The 11,682-nt window shown below is 27.4% G+C and overlaps 3 protein-coding genes across 7 annotated transcripts in view; 2 read left to right on the forward strand and 1 right to left on the reverse strand.

The window, feature by feature from the left end:
* LOC117239583 (diuretic hormone receptor-like) overlaps positions 1-2,012 on the forward strand; it is a 75,899-nt gene extending 73,887 nt beyond the window's left edge. The window contains exons 9-10 of one of the 3 annotated variants that reach the window (XM_033505287.1): positions 1,323-1,477; positions 1,706-1,850. In XM_033505287.1, coding sequence (XP_033361178.1) covers positions 1,323-1,477; positions 1,706-1,850 — 300 coding nt within the window. Of the gene's footprint in view, positions 1-1,322; positions 1,478-1,705 lie in introns of all 3 variants that reach the window. The other 2 variants (XM_033505286.1, XM_033505284.1) reach the window with 2 other exon arrangements.
* Positions 47-8,308, reverse strand: LOC117239584 (protein RER1). 3 transcript variants are annotated; one of them, XM_033505290.1, is made up of 7 exons: positions 8,099-8,262; positions 7,091-7,170; positions 6,834-6,938; positions 6,666-6,762; positions 6,276-6,493; positions 6,119-6,192; positions 47-462 (listed from the first exon to the last, which is right to left on the reverse strand). In XM_033505290.1, exons 2-7 carry the CDS (start codon positions 7,163-7,165, stop codon positions 444-446), a joined length of 588 nt encoding a protein of 195 aa, XP_033361181.1. In that variant the 5' UTR covers positions 7,166-7,170; positions 8,099-8,262; the 3' UTR covers positions 47-443. The 3 variants fall into 3 exon arrangements, with proteins under 3 accessions (XP_033361181.1, XP_033361179.1, XP_033361180.1); XM_033505288.1 differs by lacking the exon at positions 47-462 and adding an exon at positions 3,159-3,291; XM_033505289.1 differs by lacking the exon at positions 47-462 and adding an exon at positions 3,225-3,291 and having other exon boundaries at positions 8,206-8,308.
* Positions 8,309-9,032: 724 nt separating this feature from the next.
* LOC117239587 (small ubiquitin-related modifier-like) lies at positions 9,033-11,616 on the forward strand. The gene is made up of 5 exons (XM_033505292.1): positions 9,033-9,170; positions 9,289-9,357; positions 9,443-9,520; positions 9,888-9,959; positions 10,185-11,616. The coding sequence occupies exons 1-5, from the start codon at positions 9,156-9,158 to the stop codon at positions 10,245-10,247; spliced, it is 297 nt and encodes a 98-aa protein (XP_033361183.1). The 5' UTR covers positions 9,033-9,155; the 3' UTR covers positions 10,248-11,616.
* Positions 11,617-11,682: the final 66 nt, after the last annotated feature.

Below are 11,682 nucleotides of genomic sequence, written 5' to 3' on the forward strand. Positions count from 1 at the left end.
TAAATAAAAAATTCCAGGACAGTTTTATCCTTTGTCAAACCCATCGTAGAATATTATAACACGATACAATTTATTCTTAAAATTTATTACGCAATGAAAAAATTAAAATCTATGTTAATTTATACGTATATATTTATACGTATTCGAATGTAATATTATTTAAAAATTATATGTCACAGATTTTGCACTCGTTTATACATTACCAAACCTCGAGTAACCCTCTATTAATTAATCCATATACTCGATCAAGAAGCGGTAATTTTCTTCCTCTTTGACAAAATTTATAATCGAGGAAACGCTATTGAGTTTTTGAAAGCGAAATTGTTCGAATTAGAAAAATCAATTTGTTGGTTCGTCGGTATTCACAACTTCAGACACGAGAAATTTTAATCTCTCACTTCTTATTATCTCTTCCTCCTGGAGATGATTTTATTCTCACTTTTCTAATGCCAGGACTTCTGTCTGCAACGATAAGAAACATATGTCGTAAAGTGTTGTTATAAAGTAACGTAGAGTAATACAAGAAACAGAACACTCCACAGATAGTTAGAAATTTCCTGAATAAAAATTTGGGAAAGGAAGTTTTCAAACGAAAATGAAATTTTCGCATCAAAACATTAAGACAATATTTATTCAAAACGTTTTCCTACACACCGTATTAACAAATATTTGGAAAGTATTTATCCAAAAGAATTTTCTATTCTCCGTAGATTTGATCCATAAAAAACTATACGAGTCCCTTACAAAATACGCGATGAAGTTACAAAGTTTATATTCTTCCATAAATCTTGTTACTTTGGTTATTTTATTTTATCTTGAGATGGCAAGCTTCAAAGCCACGTCGATCCAAGCATATTTAAAAGAATCTGGCATTCACAGAACTTTCATATAAAACAGAATACGTAGGAACCCGTAATTTGATAAACGCATGTTCAAGCTACCGATAAAGTAATCGCACGTATTAGTATCTTCTGCAAAGTTTCTTTTTTAATAAAGTTACTTTATTGACTTTTCAACGTCAAAGTTCAAAGCTTAAATGGATAAAATACTTCGAAAGGAACTATACATCCTTAGTTTCCTTATCTTGGAAAGAGAGGGGAAGAGTGGGAGAGTGGGAGAGTGGGAGAGAAGGAATAAAGAAAGTTTGGATGTATTACGAATTTCAAAGAATAGATTAGGAAAAGATAAATTAAATTCTTAAAAGGATGGAGAAACAGTTCTCTGGCAAATTACACGATAAGATAAAGAAAAGCTTCGACGTCAAAGATTAAAAATCATCTTAATGCACATAGTATACTTTAACGAGTACTTGATATTTTCAGGGCCTGTTCGTCGCGTTATTTTACTGTTTTCTAAACACCGAGGTTCAAAACACAGTGAAACACCATATCGAACGATGGGCAACAGCTCGCGATCTGGACACAGAAAGAAGGTATTATAACAATTGGTCTCCCCGTTCGAGAACAGAGAGTATAAGGTATTCTATTCCCTTATTGCTTAATTATTTAACTTTTTTTTAAGTTCTTTCGTCACTCAATATTTCGTTCGAAGAAATCAGCGAAACTTCCTATGCAAACTGCGTTCACGTGATTGTTGCGCATCTAATGATTAATTTAGAAGAACTGTAGAAAATTAAAACGCTTAAATGGGGACGATTTAGAATGGTTAATCGCTTTTCGAAGTCGTTAATGGTGAAAATTTACAGATTGTACTGCCCACCGTCAAACCCATACAGAAAAAGGGATTCATCCGTAAGCGAGACGACCACAACAACCGTAATAGGATTAAACTCGACGACCACATTCCTAGATAAATCGAAAAAGGCTATCTCGGAGGATCTGAACGAATAGGAACGATTCTGATCTCGCCAATGGACCGATTAGAACCATTATCGAAGAATCTGTTAAACATTCTTCTTTTGAAAAAATATTCTTAAGCAAATCAAGGTCTAAGAGATACCAATCTTCTTTCTTTGCTTGTAAGTGTCATTTTCTTTTCATCTGATCGTCAAAGGAAGAAATAATTATTTGGGAAGATGGAGAATTGTTATTTATTATTTGAAGGAGGTTTACGTTTGCCAGTGTGAAATATTTTGAGCAAGAATATGTATAAGAAAATAAATTGATTGTTATGAATTTTAGAAATGTTGGAAACGAGAGGGAAGTAGTCAAGGGGGCAACATATCGAAATATATACTTTGTCACAGAATTGTTCGTAAAATAATGGAAATTAAAAAGTTAAACATATTTATATATTATGATTTATACTTTTTAATATGTTTTCACCTTTTTTCATTTTCAAAATGAAACTAATTTTTATTATTCTGGAATTAGCATTTTTTCAATATAGTATTTGTATAAATTAATTGCATTGTAATATAATAGAAATTGATTGTGAATGGATGATTAAATTTCCTTTTTTTGATACGATTTCTTTCTTTCATTGCCAAAATATACACGTAATATACGCGGAAACAAATGAAATAAAACGATGCTTTGGAAAAAGTGACGACATTCGATCTTTTTAGTTTTGTTTTTAGTTTCATTTTCAATTTCGCAATCAACCATCTCATTTCCAAGATATTCATAAAATTACCGGTAATTAAATTAACTTTACAATTGATATTTTCCTAAAATGTACTTGATATATGCGTCAAACTATTTAATGTATAAAATATAAAATCTTTCTCTTGTGAAATAACAAGTCTCCTGAGGACTCTTAAACTCCTGCTAGTTTTGTTAAAGCACAAACAAACAAAAACAACGCTGGATATATCTCTAAAATAAAAATATTAGATTTCTCTCTCCCGTTAATCGTAAAATTTGTTTTAAAACACAGAAAAACGAACAAATCCACAAGAATATTTCTCAGATCTTTAGTGCTCCACAACAGCGTCATTTTCAAGGGAACAATATATCGTATTGATTCGTCGTAAGGAATGGTTGAAGAAATTAAAAAAGATCTGAGGATATACAACAATGCATCGATGCTTTTATTTTGAATTACCATTTTCGTTGGGAAAAGGGTAGCCTCACATTCTTGCCCATTCACACGTTCCATTCGTGCCTCGCCACTTTCTCCTCCTCCACATTCGCTTCACTCCATTTTCCCTCCTGTTCTTTTTTATTCTCCTTTTCTTTTTTTTCTTGTTAGTATTATTTTTTTAATCTCATTACTTCGTTTCACGTCTGTTCAGCTCAAGAGAAACACGAACGCGTTCAAATCAGAGGGAAATCAATTTCCCTGTTTAAATTCTACGACACCCATCATCAAACTTCCACAAGTGGACTCCTGTAAAAAAGAAAAATCCGTGAGAATTCTTTTTTTTATTCTCCCTTTTTTCTATGGTATATTATCGATTTTTTTCGTCGTTCTATTATCGTCAAACGTAAAAATTTCGATTTTCTGAATTAAGAATTTGAAATCAAAGTTTGCAGCGTAAAAGGACAAAGAAATTCCGGAAGAGAAATTAGCAATTCAAACTGGGTGATAGTTCTAGAAATGAAATACCGTTAATATACATATATATGTTTTACTTTCTTCTTAAATGTATTTTATTGTTTAATAATAAATGTACTAAATATATAATAATATATAGATGTTATAAATTAATAAATATATTAAAAGTGTTTTATTATATTTTTATATTTATTATATACGTATATGTGTGCTTATAGTTAAAAAGTGGAAAACTGCTTTGTACTGTTATTAAAATTTTCTGCTATTCTACCCAGTTTCGATTGCGATTAAAAAAAAGGATAAAAGAATCGTTAAAAATAGCTCTATTGTCAGAAACGTGCATTAGCATCGCTGTATGTGTTGATATCTCTGGTGCGAATTTAATTATTTGGAAAAGAAAAATGGCAGAATTTTTTAATCGTAAATGAACTCCGTTAAGTTACCTTGCATGCGAAAACATATTATACATATCCGCACAAAAAACTATTTCAACACAAAAACTTGCCTACTACACCGTTAGGTATTTACGTTTGTCCATAATTGACATTTAAAAATTATAAAAAAATTAATTAAAACAATAATAAATAATACGTTTAAGGAAAATATATCTTTTAGCTTCATCGTGTTGCTATTACAAATTTATGATCGTCCTTGTTAAATATCATTTTTGTTTTGAAATATAAATAAAAAAAGTATTTGTAAGTAAGTAAAGTATTTGTATCAATATTTTAATAAGAGAGAAAAAGTATTTATTATTATAACAAACTGTTAATGAAAACATTATTTATTTTGACTCCATTGCAAGCATGAAAGCTTTATTGAGTATCGAAAATATATTGTAAATACTTATTAACAATCACTTCCGTAAAACGTCGGGCATCACTATATTCCCAAGTCCGTGTACATATCGCAAACTTTTCCATTTCACGTTATTTAGTGATATCAAATGACCGACTATCGTATTTTACATGTATCAAGATTTATAAAACATGTTACACAATATCGTACGTGATGCGTGTGCTTGTATCTATAAAAAAAGTTTCAAGAACATTACAATGATCGGCACTGTATTAGAAACAATTCGTTTCGATTATCTTCGGAGCAATATATATATATATATATATATATATACACATATATATGTGTGTGTGTATGTGTGCATAAAAGAAAAATAAAGTAATATTATGCCCAATAGTAACAGGAGAATACGTTACTCGGGGTTCAAATTTTGTCCAAAGATCCAAGAAGATAATTATTTTTAAGTAGCTATGAGGTGAAAGACCGAAGAAATGGTACCTGATATGTCGTAAAACTTTATTTTTGCGTTGAAATATAATCAAATGAACTTATATTTTGTACAGATTAAAGTTTAACATAAGTTAATCAGTCCAAAACTATTAATATTAAACAGGCTAAAAATGATAGGAAAATGAAAATATATTGAATAATATCAAACACATTTAATAACCATGAAGCGATATATAATTTAAAAATTTTCTGAGCAATATATGTGTATATTATAATATAATTTAAAACTTGTATAAAATTTGTAAAATATTCGATAATTTTTAGTAAATAAATGTACTATAATTTCGTTTCATTTGTAAAAATGGTACAATGTAAAACATCAGATAAAATAACGTAACAGATACATGATCTTTGGACCTTAAGAAATCACCCCCTAAATAACGCTATCACTTAACATTTATTTTACTATGAATCAGGCGATCCGTGTATGTTTATTAAATAACTTCATATATACAAATTTGTATAGAGACAAATTAGAGAAGAGTCATGAATGGTATATGTTATTCAATGTGTTGTCGTTTTAAACTACCATTTAATATATGCCTATCGATGTAAGAACGCAGTTCTATTAAGACAACATGTCTTATGTTACGGTAAATTGGACTAAATTGTTTACGATAATAAATTCATTCGATAAAAATGATTAGATGCCGTCTATCACGAACTACAAATATATACCATAAGCAGTCGAAAGGATTTCGACTTTCTTTTCAGTGGAGAACAAATTTATCAAGCTAGATAGTTAAAATGCGTATTGTTATTGTTACTGAAAAGGAGACTAGTTTGCAATTACATTTTTTAACAACAAAAACACAACAGAATCAACAAGATAAATTTTGAATAAAATTTAAAAATGTTAAAAACTAAGAGAAGAAATGTAATCTCCTATATGGAATGTCATAACGAAAAAGCACAATGTACTAAAAAGAAAATGGTACTATTGTTTAGATTACAAACCTAATATATATATGAATTATCTTTGTTTTCCTTCACATCCAATGTTAATTTAATATTACATTAACAACTGATGTAATGTTCACATTGTTATTGTGACCACTTTATGTAAGACCTAACAATACTTTGTACAAGTTTTATGATACAAATATATTACGACAATTCAGTTTATATACCATATAACATTATACTTTTAGTGTTACACCTTTTATGGATTAAACCTTTTCTTGTAGAAGGCAATGATTTTATTTATATGTAATGTCATTGATAAAAGAATCTGACTGCTTTCAAATCCAAAAATTTTTTTTCACATGGTACTGGGAAAATAGAAATCTACACACTTATGCACCTCCATCAACAAACATACTTCACACCAATTCACTTTGAAGGTATTAACCTCGAAGTATCCTCGTGATTCTGGTAACTTGGTTTTCCATAAGTGAACGGCAAATATCTGTATTTGATCATATGCTGCAAATCAATTTCAAATTCATTATTTTATATTTTTAAATATTTTTTACTCAACTTCATCAATATATTTAATGTTATATTACCTTTATTTGACGTTTCATAGTAATGCAAAATAGTGTTATGAAGTACATGACAAGTATGGGCCAAAATACTGGTACATTGAAACAATCAAACATAGTACATATCATAGCAATAATTGTAGATTTCATCACAGAATACCAAAATTTAAATTCAGGTAACCTTCTAATAAATGGTCTAAACTCTTCGTTAGATCTTGTAGGTAATTCTGGTCCTTCACCATCTATCAAGAAAATTCTGTTAAAAGTGTGTTGTAGAAATGGAAGTGAAATTTGTTTAAGTACTAAAGTTACATGGAAGTATAATTCACTAAATAAAATTCTACCATCATAATTTCTATTTAATTTCATTTCATATTAATAACTAATAATTTTCATAAATTTATATGCGCTTACCATCAAAATCCATTCCAGGATCAATTTTAGGAGTAAGGAATGCTATGAATAAATTTAGGTGATAAATTGCTAGTGCATATGTAACAATGTACCATCCCTAAAAAGTATGAGAATATATTTAAATTTATAAAGAGAAGAGAAGAGAATATATTTTAAGCTTTAACTTACCTCTGATAAAAGTATACGTAAAGAAAAAACAAATACTAGAAAAAAAGCCACTGTCCATCTTGACACTACGTGAGGAGTCCAAAGGTCCAAATATCTTTGATATAACTGTAATAAAAATACATGTATTTAACAATACATATATACATATATATTATATTTTAAATACATATTTAACACATTAGCACAATTAGGAACTACAATTAACAATAAAACAAAATATTTCAAAAAATAAAGCTTCAAGAAGTATAACTAAGTACCTGTGATATTCTTCCTATTGCTTGACTAAAAACATTTCGTCTTGGAGGACCACCCAGATGCTCATCTTGCATCATTTTACCTTTTTACAATAAAATTTTTATTTTAATCATGATTATAAATTCATATGTACATTGCAATATTCCTATTAAAACGTCTTCAACTAAACTACATACTTATAGCAACATTTCCTATTTATTACATAAATACTATAGTTTCACAAATAAAATATTACATTATACAAAGATATTCTTAACCCCTTAAATATGTAAATAAATAATGAAATTGGAAAAACAGATAAGAACCAAATATAACTATAAAGAATTAAATATTAAATACTTTACTGAAATCATAAACTTAAAAGTAAAGAACAAAAGTAAATAGAAAAGTTATTAGAAAAAGACATTAATATATATATATATATAGCAGAACTTATTTTATATATATATATAATAAGTTCCGCTTGTATTAATAAATCTAATTAAATATTTTATCGTCATTATGAATACATTACTTTTTTATATTACTAAATATATTTTTGCAAATAAATCTAAACAAAAAATATACAATATGTCTTGAAATGAACTCCGGCAAATGTTACAGATCCAATTAGATAAGAAATCCAATCAAAGTGAAAAATACAATACAATTAAAATAAAAATACAATTTGATAGTTTAAAAACATTGCTAATATACCAAATTATTAACATCAATTATAAAAACGAATTCAAGGTTGCTAGAATTTAAGACTTCCTCAGTAATAGTTTGATCGAACCTTATATCAAACGATAACTTAAAATTTGCATAAAATTTCAGACCTCTATTCATTAACTATATCAATATATTTTGGGAAGAAAGTGCAAACATTCATGTTTAAGAAATTAATACTATTTTCACAAATTCCGAAAAGTACGAAATAAACTAAACGATATGCACATAACCTCCTCATTTTACAATTATCTTGAGTTCAATTATAAATCGCAGGTAAATCGGAAATGAATAACATTTACCTAAAGTATTTATATGTTTTCAGCCAATTTTCGTGACTAATTCGCTGTTTATTCGGTTAAAAAAATAACACGTCAAAACATTAATGGCATACTATGATTAGATGTACTATAAAATTTGCAAGGTGTTTCAACTTATCTCCTGGTAGTATTGTATCCCAAGTGTATATGACCATTAAATCTGATTCTTATGTAACGAATTATATGATTTACATTAATTTGTGATTGGTAACATGTACCGAGGTGATTTTTTCATTAAGTAATTCGCTATTACTTCTAAATATTTATCTGATTATTTTATTATCAAAATAATTATATAGCCAATAAGAACTTTAACAAGTGCAAATATATAATCTTAATGACATACATATAATAAAAACGTTAAAAACTAGATATTTAAGAAATCGAAATCGTTTGGCATGACTTTTTTCTAATTTTAGACATTTTTATATTCTTTATAATTGTAGATATACATTATTGAATATAATACATAATTTTAGAAAAATACTATTTTTTCGATGCAAATATAAGTTTACGTACAAATTTTTAATGTGTTCATAAAGCATAACAAGACAAATATAATTAACTGATTAACATAGAAGTAATCCATACTATATATATATATATATATATATATATATATATATATATATATATATATATATATATATATATATATACATACACATATATATACATATATACTTGTTAAGCATAAGAAGAGGAAAGGAGAGTCATACTTTATCTAATGAATGTCTTATCACAATAATATTTTGTTATTCTGATAAAGATGAATGTTTATCTAGCGTTCATATACATATATACATATATAAGTATATATAGATATATATAAACAATGATTAACTTTTGAAAGATGATGTTTAAGCGGAACTGTCAGAAGCTGATGTCTTTTGGAACGAAAATAACTACACAACGTTAAAATTTTCATTTTTAGAATAGAAGACTGTGAAACTGACAAAAGTGCGGCGCCATATTGCGTGCTTGTGTTTGGTTACTGTTCTGGCGCGTGGTCAAGAACTATTATATTTAAATAAATACCATGTCTGATAATCAGGTGAGCTTCCCGATTTTAAAGAGCAATTTATTGACCTACATTTCGTGGTATAGATGTAACATAACATTTGAATGTTCAATCATATTTTGAATCTAATCGGTCTAACCTTGCGTATTAGGAGCAAAAACCTGAAGCCGGCCCAGGCGACGCGAATTCCGAATACATCAAGCTTAAAGTTGTTGGAAATGTAAGAAGTTGCCGTCTTATTCTTTTATATTCACGTCTTAGTTCCATAACGTTTAATGACAGGTTTCATAATTTCTTTTTTTTAGGACAGCAATGAAATTCACTTTAGGGTAAAGATGACCACTCAAATGGGTAAATTAAAGAAATCGTACAGCGATCGTGTGGTTAGTCCACTTTTTAAAATAAGCGTGTTTCTAAATGTCATGCATTTCAAAAAATAATTTATTAAAAAAGATAGCGCAAAAATTTTCTTATTTTATTTTTTACATGACATGTGATAACTAACTGAAATCGTGTACAGTAAAAGTATAAGTTAAAAAGTTCATGAAAACTTTATATCATCATTACGACTAGAAGACTTTTTAGTTTTGAATGAATTTCTATATATATCCTATATTTATAAATGTAATTTACGGAAGTATTTTTAATCTTCCAAAAATAGAAAAAAATGATAATTTTATCTCTTATTGCGAAAGTACCTAAAGTAATATTATCTTTGTGTATTTTAAAACATATTTATGTTTTATTTAGGGTGTTCCTATGACATCACTCAGGTTTTTATTTGATGGTAAAAGAATTAATGACGACGAAACACCAAAGCAGGTAAATTTCTATATAAGCTTAAAATTTTTAATTAATTATTGTAGAAGTAGGAATTCATTACACCTTTACCTTACATTACCATTACGCCTTTAAAATAAATGATTTAAAATTGAATAAAATTTTATCACAATTTATCTTTTTTTTAGATTAATTTTATTATTACATTTATAGCTAATATAATTCCATTTTGTACAATGATAATATGATACTAATATTGTTTTTTAGTTGGAAATGGAGAATGATGATGTTATTGAAGTATACCAAGAGCAAACAGGTGGTCGCTACTGAAGAAATTTATTCAGTTTCAATATCTTTTAAAGTGAAAGTGACTATCGTAAAGAAATGGACAAGTTTATCAGTATATATATATATGTATGTTAAAGAAACATGTAATTTGGTTTTTTACGTAACATTTTGATGTGCAGTTCTACATTCCTGTAACGTGGCAAGTTTAAGGACCATCAACAGTCAGTTTCATACAATGTATATGTTCATCCAGCAAAAACAAAAAAAAAAGAAACAACTGAAAAAGAATCATGCCTTAAATACAGTGAGTTTTGTCTATTAATAACATTTGGCAACATATTTGCATTCTATGGATTTCCAAATTTATAGATTTAGATCGCGGGAGTTTCCGAAAGTTTTAATTTCATTATTGAAGTACGGTAAATATTACATAATATGAATATGATTTAAACAAAATTGTTGCGTTTAAGGTACGTCTATAATAAAAGAGATAATTGTAATATTTTCCCTTTGCCTTTTCTATGTAATTTTAATATTAACAAAGGTATTTTCTACTTCAAAAGATATGCATTACTGGTATGCAAAAAATTACTTTTCATGGATAAATTATGAAGAAATTAATTCGATGTAAGTAATGTGGATGTTTCCGAAGAACTTCTTATTTTAGATTTCATTTTATGTTATTATCAGTAAATTATATACAACAAGGACAAAATTTCAAATCACTATACATAATAAAAATGACTATTGTATAGTTATACTTTATGTATAAACTTTAGTAAAAGAGGTTCTCATTTTTCAAAAACTGCTATTTGATTTATATTGAAGTTAAGCATTGGGCCAAAGACTTACAGATTTAAACAATTTTTTGATATATATAGTTTGAAGCTATATGATTCTATACGTGCATCCTCATTACAAAATACTTATTCATTGATTTAACAGGACAAAATTTTTACAAATTGTAATAAAATTTATTCTTGTACAGATAAGTAATATAGTTTCTGTTTTCATTAATAAGGTGTAAACATTAATTGGCACTTTTCTTTCATTGTATGTTTAAACAACATTCGCTTTTTTTTAAATAGTGTAAACAATTTAAATAGATGTTTTAATGAGAACGAAGAAGTAAAAACAATAATTACATTACCTTTAGTAGTACTCTATCATGAAACTTGTAGCACTTGTTAAATAGAAGAATAACTGAATAATAATAAAAACTAGACTCTCATTTTCGTAACAAAAGCAGAAAATGATTTTGATATAAATAATATTGTAATAATCGTTAGATTTACGATAAAATTGCATCTACATAACTTTATCGATTTCACAAAACGTGTTTGCATCTGCCAAAAGCATAAATTACTTGTAATAATTATCTAGAAAATAAATGATTCTTCATCTTTCTCTACTTACTTTACATATTGTTTAAAAAATAGTTACAGAAATAAAAATGCTTATAGATTATAAGGCAATC

The sequence above is a fragment of the Bombus vosnesenskii genome, unplaced genomic scaffold (assembly GCF_011952255.1).
Source record: "Bombus vosnesenskii isolate JDL3184/JDL3185 unplaced genomic scaffold, Bvos_JDL3184-5_v1.1 scf7180000014105, whole genome shotgun sequence".
In the NCBI taxonomy this organism is placed as follows: Eukaryota; Metazoa; Arthropoda; class Insecta; order Hymenoptera; family Apidae; genus Bombus; species Bombus vosnesenskii.